Source organism: Euprymna scolopes, chromosome 45, assembly GCF_053919585.1.
Source record: "Euprymna scolopes isolate OS-2025 chromosome 45, ASM5391958v1, whole genome shotgun sequence".
Taxonomy (NCBI): Eukaryota; Metazoa; Mollusca; class Cephalopoda; order Sepiida; family Sepiolidae; genus Euprymna; species Euprymna scolopes.
The window spans coordinates 48,039,632-48,061,290 of record NC_136526.1 but is presented as its reverse complement, the minus strand read 5'-3'; the positions used below and the strand labels follow the sequence as shown (position 1 = coordinate 48,061,290).

The 21,659-nt window shown below is 35.0% G+C and overlaps 1 protein-coding gene and 2 pseudogenes across 2 annotated transcripts in view; 2 read left to right on the top strand and 1 right to left on the bottom strand.

Moving 5' to 3' along the window:
• LOC145269181 (uncharacterized) overlaps positions 1–4,962 on the bottom strand; it is a 65,708-nt pseudogene extending 60,746 nt beyond the window's left edge. The window contains exon 1 of the transcript XR_013864961.1: positions 4,468–4,962. The product of XR_013864961.1 is annotated as an uncharacterized LOC145269181 (transcript). The remainder of the gene's footprint in view (positions 1–4,467) is intronic.
• A 6,864-nt stretch (positions 4,963–11,826) lies between these two features.
• Positions 11,827–11,943, top strand: LOC145269988 (5S ribosomal RNA; annotated as a pseudogene).
• Positions 11,944–19,515: 7,572 nt separating this feature from the next.
• Positions 19,516–19,974, top strand: LOC145269180 (protein CFDP2-like). The gene has a single exon (XM_080124790.1). It carries the CDS (start codon positions 19,516–19,518, stop codon positions 19,972–19,974), a length of 459 nt encoding a protein of 152 aa, XP_079980916.1.
• The last annotated feature ends 1,685 nt before the right edge of the window (positions 19,975–21,659 follow it).

The following is a 21,659-nucleotide window of genomic DNA, read 5'->3' as shown; positions in this document are numbered from 1 at the left end:
GACTCCTTTGTAAAAAAAAAAAATAAAAATAATACGAATCATGATAAGTTGATAGTTCGTCAAATATTCTTATCCTGAATTTTATTCTCACGTTCCAACCGACGTCGCCTCCAACGTTATTCATATTTGCCTTGTGAAACACATGAATATTTGTCATGCTTGGAAATCTGTATGCAATTTTGAAGCAACTTGTGGTGCAACCGATATAAATGTTAATTAATCATGAGTCCTGCAAGTTTTCTAGAGTTTGAAGGTTCAATCATCAGTACGGGCCATTCTAAGAATAGAATGACAAATTACTTTAGACTTATACCCAGTCACAGCCAACGGAATGAGATTAAATCGTGTTGTAGATAAAACAAAGGGTTCCATTGGAAATTCCATAAAAGAATATTGGAAATTCCATAAAAGATACAGTCAGACTCACCTGGAGAAGGATAGAGCTTATATTGGCAAAAATGTTGTGTCAATAATCGTCAACATAAGAATATCAATAAAAAATAATTTTGTTGCAAGAGTTTAGCAAAATTTTACTGGTAGATTTTTACTTTCTTCCTATGCAGCAAGATGTGACAATGTCAGAAGGTAGGAAGTATCAAGTCAGCATTCACAAAGGAACACTGATCAGCTAAAAATTGCTTCAACAGCTCTGCCGGCATTCCCGATAAGGAGTACCTCAAGGCAGTAAGCAACTACCTTACTCAACCTAAAAGCTAAGTTGCAAGGCCTGGAATAGAGGACCTCCTAGGTGACTACCCAAATGGTAGACCTCACTTTAACATGTACTGGACCAGTTGTCGGGCTGATTGCAGGTTTTCTCTTTGTTTTGGGGGTATTTTTTACAATGGCCAAAAAAGCAAAACGAGGTGAAAAATAAATATGCAACAAATAAATATTACCAAAGGACAGGAAAAGTTACTCTTCTTTATACCTCGAAAATTTTTTGTGCTTTTGCTTATTTTAAAGCGTTTATTTACTTTAAACAAATGTAGTGTCAAGTCTGTTGAATTAGAAGAAAAAATATAACAGTTTTTATAAAAGCCATTTGGATTTTTATAATCGTTTAAAAATAAAAAAAAATTAAACAAAATACTGGTAGAACATTACATTTTCACACGGTTGTTGACATTTAATGAATGTGTTTTTACCAGTACATGGTTTAGTTTTCGATTTTTGAGTGAATATTAAGGAACAAAATCACCATCTTTTTTTTTAATCGGGTTCTAAATAAACTGATTTGACATTATATTTTTTCAAAGTAAATAAACGCTTTAAAAAAAGTTAAACAGATAAATATTTAGATACCTCAAAGAATAATTTTAGTATTATTTTTACTTTAAGGTCTATCTCACGTTCGTATAGAAAAATATATTTGTTTTGTAGATTTCAGTGTGCTTTAAAAGAATATAAGAACTTCCGTCACAAATTTACCGTTTACATGGTATTAACCCCTGAACTCTGGCACTATTCTCCACCATGTAACAGCTTTCATTTACGCTACATGAAGACTGTTAAATGTGCATTCACATGTGCACACGCATGCCAAACTGCCTTCTCACATAGCGTAGTAATCTTTGGCGTACAATTTAAAATTAGATAAAAAAGAAAAGCACTTGGGGGACATTGTCAGAAGGACATTTGTTTTTTTTTAAGAACATAGAATTTTTTTTTTCAATGGCGGACAAAACATGAAAAAAACAAAACATTATAGCACTTTTTTTGGCGGGGGGATTAACCCCTGAACCCTAGAACTATTTTCCCCATTGAACAGCCTTCGTTCATGATATGCATACGGTAACATAAAAAAGGGTGTTAAATATGCATTCGCATGTGCACCTATGTACCAAACTGCCTTTTAACATAGTATAGTAATCTTTATCCCAAATTAATTTACTAAAAAATTCGGTATTTTTCATTTTTACTAAATATAATAAAAACAACTTTCTACAGAAAAAAAAAATCCAACTTATTTTTACACTTTTATCTCGTGAATAAACATGAAATTATATATTAAAAACGGCGTTTATTATTTTTAATATCCAACAATGGAGTTGAAGTCAATGTTTTCGATTTTAAAACAAAACTAATTTTTTTGAAAAATCTCTGTTTGGTGTATTCATGAATTAATTTTTTTTTTTTTTTTAATATATATGAAAAACCGCGTTTATTATTTTTTAAAAAATCCAAATTATACACCGGGTATGAAGTCAGTTTCGTTTAAGAAAAAAAAAATTATATTCGGTGTATAATTTGGATTTTTAAAAAATAATAAACGCGGTTTTTCCTATATGTTTTTATGCTTATTTGCTAAGTAAATGTCTAAACATTCTTGTAAAAAAATAAACTTTATTTAATTTTATTCTTTAGAAAAAATAATTCATGAGTACGCCAAACGCAATTTTATCAAAGTCACTTTCGTTTAAAAAAAAAAAAAATGAAAGAAAAGAAAAAAAGCCACCTACATACCCTGGTGCATAATTTTGATTTAAAAAATATAATAAACGCGGGTTTTCATGTATATTTTTATGCTTATTCGCTAGGTAAATGTCTAAACATTCTTGTAAAAATAAACTTTATTCAATTTTATTCTTTAGAAAAAATAATTCATCAGTATGCCAAACAGATTTATCCAAAAAAAATAGTTTTGTTTTAAAATTGAAAACATTGACTTCAACTCCGTTGTTGGATATTAAAAATAATAAACGCGGTTTTTAATATATTATTTTATGTTTATTCACGAGATAAAAATGTAAAAATAAAGTTTTTTTTTTTTTTTTTGTTTTTTTTTTCTGTGGAAAGTTGTTTTTATGACGGAATGAAATTTGACCCGTGGCATACTTTTTGGCGAGCTGGCGTGCCAAAAAAAAATTACCCTTTCAGAAGTAGATAATATCTAGTTTATTTATTTATTTTTTTTTTGTCATTTATTCGTACTTCGGCCATAGTTTCGGTGCTAGTGCACTTACTGATCTGCGCTATTTTTTAAATTGTATTTCCAAGTTTGGTTATCTTTCAGATGCAAGGTTCATTGTTTACTTGCGGTTTTAACGATGTAAGATTCCGTTGTACGGAAGACCAAATCGGCCAAAATGTCTATGATGTTTTTATTGGCGCTTTTCTTCGTATTTTTAATAACATTTTTTTGCACCATTTACAAGTTCTTTTTACAAATAATTTTTTTAATACTGTTAATAGTAAAATAAAGATACATTTATTAATTATACGGAAAAAGTATCTCGTAATGTTTTCACACGAGATTTTTTTCCTGTTGATTTCTCTTTTTTTTTTAATATTAAAATTGATTTAAAGTGATTTTCAAGCCTTTAACATGACGGAGTTTATAATGAAAACCAAATTACCGTTAAAATTAAAATAATCTTTATTAGAAATTTGTAACAAAATAACAAAATTATAAAACTATTAGATTAAAATAGAGAACTTTTAATTAAACAACGTGAACATTTTATAATGAGTGTTTTCATTAAATGTATTTTTAATAATAAAAATGTGAACTTTTTTTACTTAAACTTCATAAAAAAAACGTATCCAATATAGAATTTTACTAAAATAATTTTACTATTACAGTATTAAAAAAAGTATTTGTAAAAAAAAAAACTTGTAAATGGTGCAAAAAAATGTTATTAAAAAATACGAAGAAAAGCGCCAATAAAAACATCGTAGACGTATATTATCATTCAAACAGTATATCAATTTAAATATTTAAATTCAGTAAATAAATTTAAATATTTAAATTATGGCCGATTTGGTCTTCCGTACAACGGAATCTTACATCGTTACAATCGCAAGTAAACAAGGAACCTTGCATCTGAAAGATAACCCCAAGTTTAATTAAAGTTTTATTATGTTTTTTTATTCAATTGTAAGGTTAAAGTATAGAATAGTTACAAAACATCCCTCCCCTCCCCATGTTAAGAATGGCTTTTTAAAATAATAACGTTATTCTAGCACGGATCAATAAGTGCACTAGTACCATAGTTTCAAATACTGATTTCTCTCTCTGATTCTAATGACAGGTGACAAAAAAAAATAAAAAATAAATAAAAAAATTTTAAAAAATGGTGTCTATATTTTCGGTGATAAGATGTAGAAGTACCTAGTTTAGTAGAAAAAATCGCTAAAAATCGTAATTTTTTATTTTCTTCTTTATTTACATACTTGATTGATTTACGTAATTTTTGGAATATGACATCTTAGTTCTTTAACAAGCATGAAGTTTTGATTTCCGCCATGAGTGGCAATTTGAATAAGCACCCAAAAGTAATTGATTTAAAAACAAAGAACTGTAAATTAATTACTCATTCAATTAAAAAAAATGCAATGCACCAGTGCAGTGCAGTGCACCACACCACTACTGCACCACAAGACAACAAAATTGACTGGAATTTAATTCATAAAAATACGAAAATAAGCTTTGAAAAAAAAAACATAAACGAGTTGGAAACTTACATTTTGTTATGTACTGTTTTTGGTTGAAGTGTTTTCATATGAAAATAAATTATTAAATAAACAAAACAATTACAATTAAATTTCTTTCGGGCCTTACTTAATTCTTTCGTTTTTGTAGTTGTATTATTTCTGGCAAATCATTTGACGGGTAAACGTGGGAATTTACCCACAATGCAACAAACAATGTTTACTTCCGCTGGTTTAATGGAGTTAGCAGAGACATTTGACTTTCTCCAAGCAAAATCCCCTGACGATTGTTGCGGTCCTGTTAGTCTTAGAAAATAAAAATAATGAAATAAATACGGTTAACAGGAAGAAAGAGAGAGCCGAGCCGGTTTCCTCCGTTTGCCTATAGGTGGCGTTAATGTCTGTCCACCCAATTACGGAAGCACAAAATGTATATAATGGCACCCTTGAAATAAAAATAAATGTCTTTGTTATATTTTAATTTTAAACGTTTTTTTTTGTTTTTTTTTGCAAACATATTTAAGTTTTATTTTTCCAAACATTTACGTTTTGTTGCTTGTTTATTTTCAAATATTTACGTTTTTTTGTGTGTTTTTGCGTTTCTTTTTTTTTTTTTTACGTTTTTTTTTTTTTTTTTTTTATTCTTAGATGAAAGTGCAGAATACTTAACGGTACCGGTAATCGTGAAGAAAGAGAGAGCCTGTTTCCTCTGTTTGCCTATAGGTGGCGTTACTGTCTGTCTACCCAGTTACGGAAGCACAAAATGTATATAATTGCACCCTTGGAATAAAAATAAATGTTTTTGTTATATTTTAATTTTAAACATTTTTTTCTTTTTTTTTTTTTTTTGCAAACATATTTTTTTTTTTTTTTTCAGACATACTTACGTTTTTTTTGTTTTTGTTTGAATTGAGTTTTTAACTGTATTTTACATATTTTTTATTTTTAACTCCTTTTCCCAAACTTACCGTCAAAGAGAGAGTCGGGCGCCATTTTAAATTTTCCAATATATCGGTAAACACCATATGATTTTTGAGCTGAATAAACATGTTACATTAAATAAAAACACTAAAAACATATCCAGTTAGGTAGAAAAGTAACTTACCTTGCCATTGATAACATTTATTTGTTATATATTTATTTCTTGACAACTTTTTCGAACCTATGTGTACCGTAATACAAACCCGAATATTCATCTTAATGAATCAACAAATCTTGGGTTGTCTTTTCAGCAACTTTATTTACCGATGTTTCCCCATTGGAAGCAGCAATGCTGGTCTTAGACTAATGCATTCTTATCCTCTCTACTGCGAGTCATCTGTTGACCGTCTTTCTCCCTCTTCGCTCACACTCCCGAGTCTTGGCTAACAAAATGTCTTTTTCAAGCTCTCCCTAAAGTCCAAGTCACTTTAAATGACCTCTATGTAAGACTACGTCAGACTCTAGAGGTCATCCTATTTTTAAATTATTGTTTTTGTTCTAACATTATTTTATTAATTGTGGACTATTATCCTCATATTTTCTTAGTTGTTCCACAACGTTTTGGCCAACTATTCCTCTCGCCTTCGTCAGGTGGTAACCGCGATGTGATAGGAACTCTGAATCTCCTAACTGCATCCACTGCAATTACTGCCCTCCATAGTTGTTGTCGTTTTGGCTAAGTAAGCGTCTAGCCGGCTTTGGGTAGGATTGAAACTGCTATCTTCAGACAATTCTCACCTGGAACCGTAGAGGTTGAATTTTTTTGTCTTATAAATTCATGTTTATTATCTAATCTTCCATGGTCGGGTCCATACCGAATGGCTTGCTTTAGTAGGATTGAAACTGGTATCGTCAGACGATTCTCACCTGGAACTCTAGAGATTCAATGTCTGTATCAACTGCACCACAGACCCCCAAAGGGCGATCAAGGTTGAATTTTTTGGTCTTATAAATTCATGTTTATTTATTATCTGATCTGATATGATCGGGTCCGTACCAAATGGCATATATATTATTCAATTGGAAATCATTATTGAGATGAGTATTATTTATTTTATTCACTGCGTACTATTATACTCATCTTTTCTTAGTTGTTTCATAGCACAGTGGATAGAAACATTGAATCTCTAAGGTTCCAAGTGAGAATTGTCTGAAGATAGCGGTTTCAATCCTACCCAAAGCCAGCCAGAGGCTTACTTGGCCAAAACATGGTGAGATGACAACAACTATGGAAGGCAGTAATTGCAGCGGATGGAGTCAGTAGATTCGGAGTTCCTATCCCATCACGGCTACCACCTGATGAAGGCCAGAGGAATAGTTGGCCGAAACGTCCTGAAACAACTAAGAAAAAGATGAGGATAATAGTCCGCAATAAATAAAATTAATAAATAATACTCATCTCAATAATGAATTCCAATTATATAAATAATCTAAGATTATTTTCTATTAAAATACCTTAACATAAATATTTTTCTCCGTAAATATTTATTTCGCTATGATAACATTATTTTTTTACAAATACTATAATGATTAGTGGGACCTGTGGAAATTCCACAGGGTTTTTTTTTTTTTTTTTTTTTTCTTTTTACACACAGTGATCACCACTTATATGATATTTTAATTATTTCAGATTTCGTAAATATAATTATAGAGTTAACGTTCTATCGATTTTTATATTATATAAAGTTGCGATTTCAAAAATAAAAATATATATCAATATGACTTAAGTGCATCAGCTTCAATTGAAACTGAAACCCAAACTTATGAAATATATATATATATATATATATATATATATATATATATATATATATATATATATATATATATATATATATAACTTGAGTTCCTTCAGCTATAATCAAAACCAAAACCAAAACTTATGAAGAATTCTTGATAAAATTATTTATAAAAAATAGATTACTGGAGTGCGATCAACTATAATCGAAAACAAAATTTCTTGGTAAAATTATTTATAAAGAAAATAAATGACTTGAGTGCATAGAGGACCAGGATATATATACCCTAAACTCGCTACAAGAAAAAATAATGAAACGAATTGAATGAAGGAAACAAAGAACTCAAATGCTGGAATAAAATAAACATGTCGTTTATTTTCTGTTGAGAAATGAAAGTCTTGGGTGTACACGTGTTCATTCAGCCGTTGACGACTACACGCGTGGAAGGAAAGGGGGATGCAATAGAGAAACACGAAGTGGCAAGCCGGCCTGTAGAAAGAGAGGGTTAAGCTCAGTAGAGAGTCACACACATGTCTGTTTTCATGGACCAAAGCGAAGGGGAGATAGAGTGAGAAAGAGTAAGATTGTCAATCCTGTTAGAGAGAGAAAGTGTATAAAGTTTACATACGGTCTTTGTCCCACATAGTAGCAAGTGGCGTGAGGGACGCGCATGCGTGCGCATGCCGAAAAGGCATGCTGTCGGTCCGTAGACCGACCAGCTCGAAAGCTGGTCCTAAAAGGCTGGAAACAGCTTGTCTCTTCCTTTTATAGGTGTTTCCGGTGGTCTTTTGCGCATTTGTGGATTTCCTTTGAAAGGGGAAGTGACGTCGTTTGTGTGTGCTTACATGTGTGCATATATGTGAGTACATGTGTGTATGTTAGCGTGTGTGTATATACACGTGAATGTGAGTGTATGTACGTGAACGTGAATATATGTACATGTGTGGACGTGGGCGCGTATGTTTGTGTTCGCGTATGTATATGACAAGTAATATAGCTTGAAATGTGAACGTGTGTTTTTGTCTGAGACTAGAAAAGGCTCGCACAAGTGCGATCAACTATAACCAAAACCAAAACTTCTTGGTAAAATTATTTATAAAGAAAATAAATGACTTGAGGGCGATCAACTATAACCAAAACCAAAACTTCTTGGTAAAATTATTTATAAAGAAAATAAATGACTTGAGGGCGATCAACTAAAACCAAAACTTCTTGATAAAATTATTTATTACAAGAAATTTTTCTGTTGAGAAATGAAAGTCTTGGGTGTACACGTGTTCATTCAACCGTTGGCGACTACGCGCGTGGAAGGAAAGGGGAATGCGATAGAGAAATGCTAAGTGGCAAGCCGGCCTGTAGAAAGAGAAGGTTAAGCTCAGTAGAGAGTCATGCACATGTCTGTGTTAATGGACCAAGATGAAGGGGAGATAGAGTGAGAAAGGACAATCCAGGTTATGGAGATAGAAAGCGTATAAAGTGTACGTACTGTCTGTTGGCTTTTTGTCCCATATAATAGCAAGTGGTGTGAGGTACGCTGTCAGTCCATAGACCGTCCAGCTAGGAGGCTGGTCTGAAAAAGAGAGAAGCTGCTTATTGCTCTTTCTTTTATAGGTGTTTGCGCTGGTCTTTTGTGCATGTGTGGATTGGAGTTCAGACGAGTACCTGCCATGGAAATAACGATAAAACAAGGATAGGCTCGAAACGTCTCTTCTGTGGGAGAGAGGTTGCAGGGTAGAGAAAAGGGCATCCCCCACTAAGCCACGAAGTCTATTTTGTACTCTGTCAAGGCAGGATAGGCTGTTTTTAGCAGCTCCTGCCCAAATATGGCAGCAGTATTCCATCCTTGGACGTACTTGGCTTTTATATTGAGCGCATAGAGGACCAGGATATAAATACTATATAGAAAAAATAATGAAACGAATTGAATGAAGGAAACAAAGAACTCAAGTGCTGGAATAAAATAAACATGTTTATTTTATGTTGAGAAATAAAAGTCTTGGGTGTACACGTGTTCATTCGACCGTTGGCGACTACGTGCGTGGAAGGAAAGGGGGATGCAATAGAGAAACGCAAAGTGGCAAGCTGGCCTGTAGAAAGAGAGGGTTAAGCTCAGTAGAGAGTCACGCACATGTCTGTTTTGATGGACCAAGACGAAGGGGAGATAGAGTGAGAAAGAGTAAGAATGTCAATCCAGTTCATGGAGAGAGAAAGCGAATAAAGTATACATACGGTCTATGAGCTCTTTGTCCCACATAGTAGCAAGTGGCGTGAGGGACGCGCATGCGTGCGCATGCCGAAAAGGCATGCTGTCGGTCCGTAGACCGGCCAGCTAGGAGGCTGGTCTGAAAAAGAGAGAAGCTGCTTATTGCTCTTTCTTTTATAGGTGTTTGCGCTGGTCTTTTGCGCATGTATGGATTTCCTTTGAAAGGGGAAGTGACGTTGTCCATGCGTACTTACGTGTGCGCGTGTGAGTACATGTGTGTACGTTAGCGTGTGTGTATATACACGTGAATTTGAGTGTATGTACGCGAACATGAATATATGTACATGTGTGGACGTGCACGTGTATGTTTGTGTGCGCGTATGTATATGACAAGTAATATAGCTTGAAATGTGAACGTATGTGTTTGTGTGAGACTAGAAACGGCTCACGCACACATAAGATAAATAACACACAGGCTATCCTATTAATATATAGATCATAATATTGCTCTACTAATGTCTTTGATCATTATTTTATTGCAAAAAAGAAAGATGTAACTATTTAAAAATGTGACGATAATATTTATTAAAAAAATGCAACGACTTATTAAAGACTGCATGACAAGAAGGAGCAGGTTACAAATTACACTGTTGTGACGTCATCTAAATAAGCATACATGATCAATTTAATTTTATTTCTTCATTTAATGGTAAATAACAATATCTTGAATTGAACGCCATGTTTAATTTCAGTTTCTGTACAAGTTCAGGAGATGAACATTTTTTAATGGGTAACTGTTCTCTACAGATCCTGGACTTATTAATTATTCAGGCAAAGAGCTAAAGATCTTTCTCGTGTTGACAGGAAACATTTGTATGCTGGAATGCTCAAAGATTGAATGTTTTTATAGAGAAATTTTGGTTTCTGATTGGTTGCTTGCAGAACGTAGCTTAATTTGATTCATCAGTTTCTATCGGTAGCGTCTATAAGTGTAGTATTGGGAATCCCAGCTTAATTGCTATCTAGGTAGTTTTAGAAATAGAAAGTTATACAAGCATATTTTGATTTCCTATCAGCGAGTTGGCAGGGTCACAAAAGGTTAGGTTTGACAGGTATCAACCTAGAGAGAATGCACCGGAAACTAGGGGTGACACGGGAATTGTGGTCGTAGGCTTCCAGTTGATGACCACATGGGCTGAGAGTTGGTTTTGGGCAGCAGAGAATGCAGATCGGAGATTCAGCTCTCCGACAACCAGGTTTCGAGATGATGGGCTTGCCTTTAATAAATAATAAAAGATTGAAGCTTCAGTCCATCTTGTTGTCATTAATGCATCTGTCTGCAGCGATCACACCCCAACAAGATGGCAGACCAGCGTCCAAGAAGTTATCATCCGCTGCCCAAGGCAACCAGGTATGTACGCATTATACATGTCCACGTACACGTCTTGAAGACTTTCAAGGCAAGAAACGGTGTAAGGATAAGAACACACACCCACACACACATATTACAGTGAACTACATACAACATACATAAAAGCATACACACCCACACCCATATATATAAGAACACATAAACCCATAAAAGTACTCGTAACAAGTGTTGTGGTGGCACCCACTCATTTACATATGTGGATAATATTACACATAAATAAAAAGACTCGGTTAATCTGAGTGTGTGTTAACCAGAAGCCACCGAACGCAGAGCCGAGAGCAGATATGTTCTCCAGCCAAGACTCTCTTACCTGACAACCATTATGTAAATATACTGTAAATATACTTTTTCTAATACACTTCTTATTGGTCTACCTTTGTTTGTTGAGTCTTCAAACTGATTTTCTTTATCAGGTCCAATAGAAATTTCTAAGTTCATACTGGATTACTACATTCACGTATAGGTGTTACTTTTGGAGGTTTGGAGAGATTTCCATTGGTTGAAAATTCTTTGATTTAACACCTTCATGTTAACCGATGTTAGCTTTATGAAGTGCAAGGAGAATATATCAAAACAAACTGAAGTTAACAGTTATTTATGTTTTAGCATTTGTTTAAATCTCATCCCGATCATCTTGATTAGGCCAAAGAACAGTCAATCCTGAGACCAAAATCAAGTGTCATTCCTCTTTTTAAATCTCTGCTAAACAAAGAAGGCCAAATGGGGGAAAAGGGTATGAATTATTGACAGGGATGGAAGAAGAAACATTAAAAGGACCGGAAAACAGTGAAAAAAGAAATAGAAAATAGAAGAAGAGTGAGAAAGAGAGAAAGGGGAGTTTAAAAGTTGGCCATTTGATTTCACTTTTTCATTCAATCAGACATTTTATAGTTTTATTCCCCAATTACATTTTCACTGGCTGTAAGTTACTTTAGTTCAAAGGTAGTTTGTCGCGTCAGACCACATTGGTGTTATTACTTCTTCCTTAGCAATCAAACTGTGCTTCGTACTTATTTTATAGTTTTTATACAGCTTTTTTATACGGCATAATCATGTTGACACACCAGTTCTCGTCAGATCACCGAAGTTAAGCAACATTGAGCCTGACCAGTACCAGATGGGTGACCATTTGGGAATTCTAGGCGCTGTATATGCATTCCGCTTATCTCAGCATTGTTTCTATTTGTCCTGAACCTCCACTTGCCATTAGTATTCAACAATGTCGACTCAGGAGAGGCGTGGTTTGAGATTGCGCAACTCTTGCCACAAAAATTTCACGCGCAGGCATCCTTACAGTGGGTATCCATAGTCTGTCAAGACTGACGGAAGCCTTACTTACTTATATAGCATTTAATTGAAATTGACATTGCTTTTTTTTTTTTTAATGAATTGGAAATCGTTGTATACATTACATCTAATTTAGAAGCAAGTTTTCGAACAGTTGTGCATGGATTGGCTTTAACTTAATTGATTGTTGTTAATGTCCGACAGCTGACCACTACACTCATCTTCAAGACTCATCATCGCCACAAAATTTTTTAAACCACCATTGTGCTGTGTGTTTAGGAGAAGTTCCTGTGCCAAATGCTTCACTGATAGTGCGAGCTGTTTCAGCAACTTTTTGGTCTAGCTTAAATTGAAATGAGAAAATTATGCGAATTTGCTTTTTCCCAGACAATACAATAAAACAATTAAGAAATGTCATGACTTCTATAATAATTTCAGACTCTCTATAACAAATGAACCTAATAAGAAAACCTCTAACTTCTTGGATATTACTCTCAACCTTAACTCAGAATTATACGGTCCCTACCATAAACTAAACCTTACACTCCTATACGTTCATAAATTCTCCAATCACTCTCGCTTAATCATTAAATCCATAATACTAATATGATCTCTAAATTATCTGCAGATGAGAAAACTTTCGATCATAACTCAATATTCTATAGCAATGCCTTGAGAAACTCAGGATACTTTAACAGGATCAAATAGAACAATAAGAACGATGAAACATGCTATTTAATATCAGTAATTACACACAATATGTGACGTACAAAAAGAAACCCTCAACCTAATAACAATGGCAATAGTAACTTCAACCCTTTCACCTACACACACTACAACCAAACCTCTAACCACACTAAGACTAGCCCAAGAAAAAACACTAAGGATTAAAAAATAACATTTGGTTCAACCCCAATTCAGCTCTAATGTAAAAACCAATATCCTCAGGGAAGTTTTCATATTATTGAAAATTCCTTCAAATATCCACATAAATATATTCACTCTATTCAATACAAACACCATCACGATCTCGTATGCTAAAATGTCTAACTTAGCCTAGAAAATTATATTATCAAATGATAAGAAAATCAAAGAAGCCCAAACAATCCCTTTACCATTTGCCAATTAAAGTAAATGTAATTGCCAAAACAAGCATGAATGCCCCATTAACAATTATTGCATCTATAAGGATGTAATTTATTCTTGTATAATACGATCAGCCGGTCACTGAGGTATGACTGGTTTCACGTGTTGCACTAAATGTCTTAAAGTGGTCTCGGGAAGATATGAAGATGGCCGTCATTAGGGTCTATAAGAAGAAAAACATACCTGAGATGTTGGATGTCCCGTGTGGCTCCTTCTCTTAAGATGATTTCTTCACCTCAGTGGCGTTCTGACTGGAATTTTCTTTCTCCATCCTCCGGACCGCTTCATTGTTTCAATGAAGGCATTTATGAGGGCCTTTATGGCAGACAAGAAAGACGACACACGACACAATTGTAATATATATGGAACATAACTATTTTATTTTACATTAGAGATACAATATATTACAAAAAAAACTTTTACAATTTAAAACTAGACAATAGGCTTTTCAAAGCTAACTAACCTAACTAGTTTTGAGGGAGGGGGTGCTCCCCACCCCTCGTTTACGGAGAGACAAAAATTATGCTGCTCACCTCATGACGGCCTGTACAGAAAGAGGGAGAGCTCTAGGAAAGGATAGGCAGGCGTTTCTTTGTATCTCTATGCACATGGCCAAATAACCTCTCAGCCATGCTGCAGAGTGTGTTAGAAACAGTGGCACGGAGAAATAGTGCCACACTTGTATCGTATCTGAAATACCTTCAAAACTCCCCTGTTCTGTCATTTTATATAGGTTCTGCCATTGTATATATGTTCTGTCATTGTATATAGGTTCTGTCATTGTATATAGGTTCTGTCATTTTATATAGGTTCTGTCATTGCATATATATTCTGTCATTGTATATATGCTCTGTCATTGTATATATGTTCTGTCATTTTATATATGTTCTGTCATTTTATATATGTTCTGTCATTGTATATATGTTCTGTCATTGTATATATATTCTGTCATTGTATATATGTTCTGTCATTGTATATATGTTCTGTCATTCTATAAATGTTCTGCCATTGTATATAGGTTCTGTCATTGTATATATGTTCTGTCATTGTATATAGGTTCTGCCATTGTATATATGTTCTGTCATTGTATATAGGTTGTGTCATTGTATATATGTTTTGTCATTGTATATAGGTTCTGCCATTGTATATAGGTTTTGTCATTGTATATATGTTCTGTCATTGTATATAGGTTCTGTCATTGTATATAGGTTCTGTCATTGTATATAGGTTCTGCCATTGTATATATGTTCTGCCATTTTATATATGTTCTGTCATTATATATATGTTCTGTCATTGTATATAGGTTCTGTCATTGTATATAGGTTCTGTCATTGTATATATGTTCTGCCATTGTATATAGGTTCTGTCATTGTATATATATTCTGTCATTGTATATATGTTCTGTCATTGTATATATGTTCTGTCTTTGTATATATGTTCTGTCATTGTATACATGTTCTGCCATTGTATATAGGTTCTGTCATTGTATATATGTTCTGTCATTGTATATAGGTTCTGTCATTGTATATATGTTCTGCCATTGTATATATGTTCTGTCATTGTATATAGGTTCTGCCATTGTATATATGTTCTGTCATTGTATATAGGTTCTGCCATTGTATATATGTTCTTTCATTGTATATAGGTTCTGCCATTGTATATATGTTCTGTCATTGTATATAGGTTCTGTCATTGTATATAGGTTTTGCCATTTTATATAGGTTCTGTCATTGTATATAGGTTCTGTCATTGTATATAGGTTCTGCCATTGTATATATGTTCTGTCATTGTATATAGGTTCTGCCATTGTATATATGTTCTGTCATTGTATATAGGTTCTGCCATTGTATATATGTTCTGTCATTGTATATAGGTTCTGCCATTGTATATATGTTCTGCCATTTTATATAGGTTCTGTCATTGTATATAGGTTCTGTCATTGTATATATGTTCTGTCATTGTATACATGTTCTCTCATTGTATATAGGTTTTGTCATTGTATATATATTCTGTCATTGTATATATGTTCTGTCATTGTATATATGTTCTGTCATTGTATATAGGTTCTGCCATTATATATATGTTCTGTCATTTTATATATGTTCTGTCATTGTAGATATGTTCTGTCATTGTATATAGGTTCTGCCATTGTATATATGTTCTGTCATTGTATATAGGATCTGCCATTGTATATATGTTATGTCATTGTACATAGGTTCTGCCATTGTATATATGTTCTGTCATTGTATATAGGTTCTGCCATTGTATATATGTTCTGTCATTGTATATAGGTTCTGCCATTGTATATATGTTCTGTCATTGTATATAGGTTCTGTCATTATATATCGGTTCTGCCATTGTATATATGTTCTGTTATTGTATATAGGTTCTGCCATTGTATATATGTTCTGTCATTGTATATAGGTTCTGTCATTTTATATAGGTTCTGTCATTGTATATATTGTCTGTCATTGTACATATGTTCTGTCATTGTATATATGTTCTGTCATTGTATATAGGTTCTGTCATTGTATATATGTTCTGTCATTGTATATATATTCTATCATTTTATATATGTTCTGTCATTGTATATAGGTTCTGCCATTGTATATATGTTCTGTCATTGTATATAGGTTCTGCCATTGTATATATGTTCTGTCATTTTATATAGGTTCTGTCATTGTATATATGTTCTGTCATTGTATATATGTTCTGTCATTGTATATATGTTCTGTCATTGTAGATATGTTCTCTCATTGTGTATAGGTTTTGTCATTGTATATATATTCTGTCATTGTATATATGTTCTGTCATTGTATATATGTTCTGTCATTGTATATAGGTTCTGCCATTGTATATATGTTCTGTCATTGTATATAGGTTCTGCCATTGTATATATGTTCTGTCATTGTATATAGGTTCTGTCATTGTATATATGTTCTGTCATTTTATATAGGTTCTCTCATTGTATATAGGTTCTGTCATTGTATATAGGTTCTGCCATTGTATATATGTTCTGTCATTGTATATAGGTTTTGTCATTGTATATATGTTCTGTCATTGTATATATGTTCTGTCATTGCATATATGTTCTGTCATTGTATATATGTTCTGTCATTGTATATAGGTTCTGTCATTGCATATATGTTCTGTCATTGTATATGTTCTGCCATTGTATATATGTTCTGTCATTGTATATAGGTTCTGCCATTGTATATATGTTCTGTCATTGTATATAGGTTCTGCTATTGTATATATCTTCTGTCATTGTATATATGTTCTGTCATTGTATATATGTTCTGTCATTGTATATATGTTCTGTCATTGTATATAGGTTCTGTCATTGTATATATGTTCTGTCATTGTATATAGGTTCTGTCATTGTACATATGTTCTGTCATTGTATATATGTTCTGTCATTGTATATATGTTCTGTCATTGTATATATGTTTTGTCATTGTATATAGGTTCTGCCATTGTATATATGTTCTGTCATTGTATATAGGTTCTGCCATTGTATATATGTTCTGTTATTGTATATAGGTTCTGCCATTGTATATATGTTCTGTCATTGTATATAGGTTCTGTCATTTTATATAGGTTCTGTCATTGTATATATTTTCTGTCATTGTATATCTGTTCTGTCATTGTATATATGTTCTGTCCTTGTATATAGGTTCTGTCATTGTATATATGTTCTGTCATTGTATATATATTCTATCATTTTATATATGTTCTGTCATTGTATATATGTTCTGTCATTGTATATATGTTTTGTCATTGTATATATGTTCTTTCATTGTATATATGTTCTGTCATTGTATATATGTTCTGTCATTGTATATATGTTCTGCCATTGTATATGTTTTGTCATTGTATATAGGTTTTGTCACTGTATATATGTTCTGTCATTGTATATATGTTCTGTCATTGTATATATGTTCTGTCATTGTATATATGTTCTGCCATTGTATATATGTTTTGTCATTGTATATAGGTTTTGTCATTGTATATATATTCTGTCATTGTATATATGTTCTGTCATTGTATATATGTTCTGTCATTGTATATAGGTTCTACCATTGTATATATGTTCTGTCATTGTATATAGGTTCTGTCATTGTATATATGATCTGTCATTGTATATATGTTTTGTCATTGTATATAGGTTTTGTTATTGTATATATGTTGTGTCATTGTATATATGTTCTGTCATTGTATATATGTTCTGTCATTGTATATATATTCTGTCATTGTATATATGTTCTGTCATTTTATATAGATTCTGTCATTTTATATAGGTTCTGTCATTGTATAAACATAAGGACAGTCTAATAATAAAATGGCTAAACACTCTCCGCTAATAAACCTACGTAGAGAAAACAATAGCAATATGGAGAATAAGCTCTTTTGGACAATCCCCATAATAACAATTTGGACAACCAGCCCCACCGCAAAACCCCCCAGTACTCTCCCCTTGCACTTCCCTACCATGATTATAGTGGAATCCATAGGCCGAATAAAAGTAACCAGAATACACCAAAAACATATACCTATATAGGATCTACCTCCATCTTAATATAAAAAAAATCTAGACACCTCAAAAACATGTGAACCCGATCTCATCCTGGCTGTACTATTAAAAAAATGCTCCACTTGGTTGCTCCAGTTCTCTCCAAACTCTTCAACAAATGCCCTCACGAGTTATGCTTTCCTGACTGCTGGAAAACGGCTTCTGTGGTACCAGTTTACAAGGGTTCTGGCGAAAGAACTGACCCATTAAATTATCGCCCCATTAGCCTCATCCCTCTTTTCGCCAAAATATTTGAGTCCATAATTAATCAAGCTGTACTCCACAACCTTACAGTTGCTGGACTTCTGTCCGCCCATCAGTATGGATTAAGGCAAGCACGTTCTACTGGAGATATTCAAACTGTAATATCTGAACGTATATACTATGCACTGGATAAGGCAGGGGAGGAGAGGGCAGTAGCTCTAGATATATCTAAGGCTTTTGACAGTGTATGGCATGATGATCTTCTCATGAAAATCAGATACTATGATATCACTGGACAAATGCTTAACATAATTAAATCCTTCTTAAATAAGAGAAGAATCCAGGTTATCGATCCTTGGACCTTTATTATTCCTGATATTCATAAATGATCTCCCTGATAAAATAGACTCTGAGATAGGTATATTTGCTGATGGCACCATGCTCTATAACAAGCACAAGGGGAAAATGAATGAACACATATCCAAGACAATGACGGAAACCCTAGGGGAAGACCTCCAGTCTGTAGTAGAATGCGATTAAAATGGATGGTAATGTTCAATACTGCCAAGACTAAGCTCGTTTTTTGTAACAATTCAAGAAACTTCTCAACCAATAATAGCTATGGCTTAAGATACATCACCCGAAAGAACTTTGTTCAAACTACTTCGCTTAATGTTCACAGGGAACATGAGTTAGAACAAATATGTCGAGAGCATTTCCAAGGCTGGTGAAAAGAAGGTGGGCTCTCTCTACCATGCTAGAAAGTTACTTACACCTGAAAGTATCCTGTAACTCTACAAGGCCACCATTCACCCATGTATGGAGAATTGTTGTCGCATTTGGGCTGCTGCATCTACTGTTGGTCTCCTACTCTGGGACAGGGTTCAAAAGAGAGTTGCCAACCTGATAAGTCCTGAACTGTCATCTAAGCTTCAACTTCTGTCTCATCGACGAAATGTTGCATCCATCTGCCTGTTTTACAAGTATTTTAATGGTAGATGCTCCAACTAACTACAAGCCCTCGTATCCACTCAATGTAATTTCCATCAGCAAACCCGACAAGCAGCAAAGTCCCTCGCCTCCATAGAATGAGAACGGGGCTAGAAAAGGCGCCCTAAAAATAGCCTGCTTCACCAAACCCTGGCCAGCATACTGCGGCTCGTAGGGATCCCTCTTAAGCGGTCGAAACAAAAGAAAAAAGAAAACAAAGGTGCTTACTCTAGCATCATGGAATGTCCGAACCCTGCTTGACACTGCAAAACCAAATCAACCTGAAAGACGGACAGCGCTTGTAGCTCGTGAGCTTGCTCACTACAATATTGGCATTGCAGCCCTAAGTGAGACTCGTTTTGCAGACAAAGGCCAACTGACCAAAACTGGTGGAGGCTACACCTTCTTCTGGTGTGGGCGCAGTGCTGAGGAGTGGCGTGAAGCTGGTGTTGGTTTTGCTATCAAAACCACTCACATACCAAAACTAGCAAGCATTCCTGAAGGTATCAACGACAGACTAATGAAAATGCAGTTACCTCTTGGATGCAACACCAGCGTTACGCTGGCCAGTACTTATGCCCCAACGATAACTAACCCTGATGAAGACAAATTTTATGAAGAGCTGGACTCTCTCATTTCCTCAGTCCCTCAGTCGGAGAAGCTTGTAATTCTTGGCGACTTCAATGCACGTGTCGGTACAGATCATCAAGCCTGGCACAACATCATTGGAAAGCATGGAGTAGGCAAATGCAATAGCAATGGACTCCTCCTCCTTAGAACCTGTGCATCACATGATCTCAACATCAGAAACACTATGTTCCGCCTCCCAAATCGCAATAAAACCACATGGATGCATCCATGCTCTCTGCACTGGCATCAAATCGACTATGTCATTGCCAGAGTCAAGGACAGGCAGGACGTGATACTGACCAAAGCCATGTGCGGGGCTGATTGTTGGACCAACCACCCCCTCATCATCTCATAGTTCAACTTCTTCATTCAACCAAAGAGATGACCTCAGGGTAAAAAAACAGCCAAGAGGTTCAATACAGCCAAATTGAAATGTTCTAAAACAGCAGAGGAATTCTAGAGCAGCATACATAGTAAACTTGCTAACTTCAATCTCAATCACAACAGTGTTGAAGAGAGCTGGACATCTTCAAAAATGTTGTTCACTCTGCTGCTCTTGACGTTCTAGGTCCTGCCACCAAACACCACCAGGACTGGTTTAGCGAGAATGATCCTGAGATCCACAACTTGTTGTAGGAAATACACTGCCTACTAAGAGCGCATCAAAATGATCCAGCTTGTGTGGCGAAGAAAACTGCCTTCTCTAACATGCACAACAAAGTCCAATCCAAGCTGCGTTCAATGCAGGATTCCTTGCTCAATGCCAAGGCAGATGAAATCCAAGGTTATGCAGACAAACATGATACAAAGAATTTTTATGATGCACTAAGGGCAGTTTACGGACCATAGTCTTCGGGATCCTCTCCTCTGCTCAGTGCCGACGGCTCAACTCTACTCATGGGAAAGAAGGATATCCTCAACAGATGGGCTGACCATTTCAACAAAGTGCTCAATCGCCCTGGAGCCATCAATGATATAGTAATTGAACGTCTCCATCAATCAACAGCTCGATCCCCCCCCCCATCAATCGAAGAGGTCAGCAAAGCCATTCATCAGTCAACCAGTGGAAAAGCTCCAGGTCAAGATGCCATCCCAGCTGAGGTTTACAAATCCGGTAGTGCAGCCTTGTGGGAGGAGCTGACCTGCTTGTATCAGATCATGTGGAGGAAGGGACAACTACTACAAGAGTTTAAAGATGCCACAATCGTTCACATCTATAAGCGAAAAGGAAATTGCCAATCCTGCGATAACCACCAAGATATCTCTCTCCTGTCCATAGCAGGAAAGATATTTGCTCGCATCCTCCTCAACCGCTTACTTGGTCACCTGGAACAGGGACTCCTGCTGGAGAGTCAATGTGGTTTCCGCACCGGTCGCGGGACCACTGACATGATCTTTGCCACCCGTCAGCTTTAAGAGAAATGCATCGAACAGCACCAAGACCTTTACACAACCTTTATCAACTTGACCAAGGCATTTGACACAGTCAGTCAGGATGGTCTGTGGAAAATAAGAAATTCGGTTGCCCAAGTACTTTCATCACAGTAGTTTGTCAATTCCATGAAGCCATGATGGGGTGCGTCCTTGACGACAGTGAACCCTCGGAGGCTTTTCCGGTAACAAATGGAGTTAAACAGGGTTGTGTCCTTGCCCCTACACTGTTCAGCTTGATGTTTTCTGCAGTGCTATTTGACGCTTTTAGCGACCAGTCACCAGGCATCAACATTAAATTCAGAACAGATGGAAAGCTGTTTAACCCAAGGAGACTGCAGGTTGTGACTTTCTTTTTGCTGATGACTGTGCCCTCAATGCCAGCAACGAGCGAGAAATGCAAGACCAGATGAACAAATTCTCTGCAGCCTGTGACAACTTCAGCCTCACAATTAGCACCAAAAAGACCAGAGTTATGTTCCAACCAGCTCCCGGAAATCTGTATCATGAGCCAAGTATCTCAGTCAAGGGACAGAAACTTCAAACAGTTGAGACCTTCACCTATCTGGGCAGCACTCTATCTTGGACAGCTACAATCAATCTCAAAAT

What these genes read in the sequence shown, in the direction of transcription:
- LOC145269180 (XM_080124790.1), top strand. Translation starts at nt 19,516, where the DNA reads ATGCAGTTACCTCTTGGATGCAACACCAGCGTTACGCTGGCCAGTACT.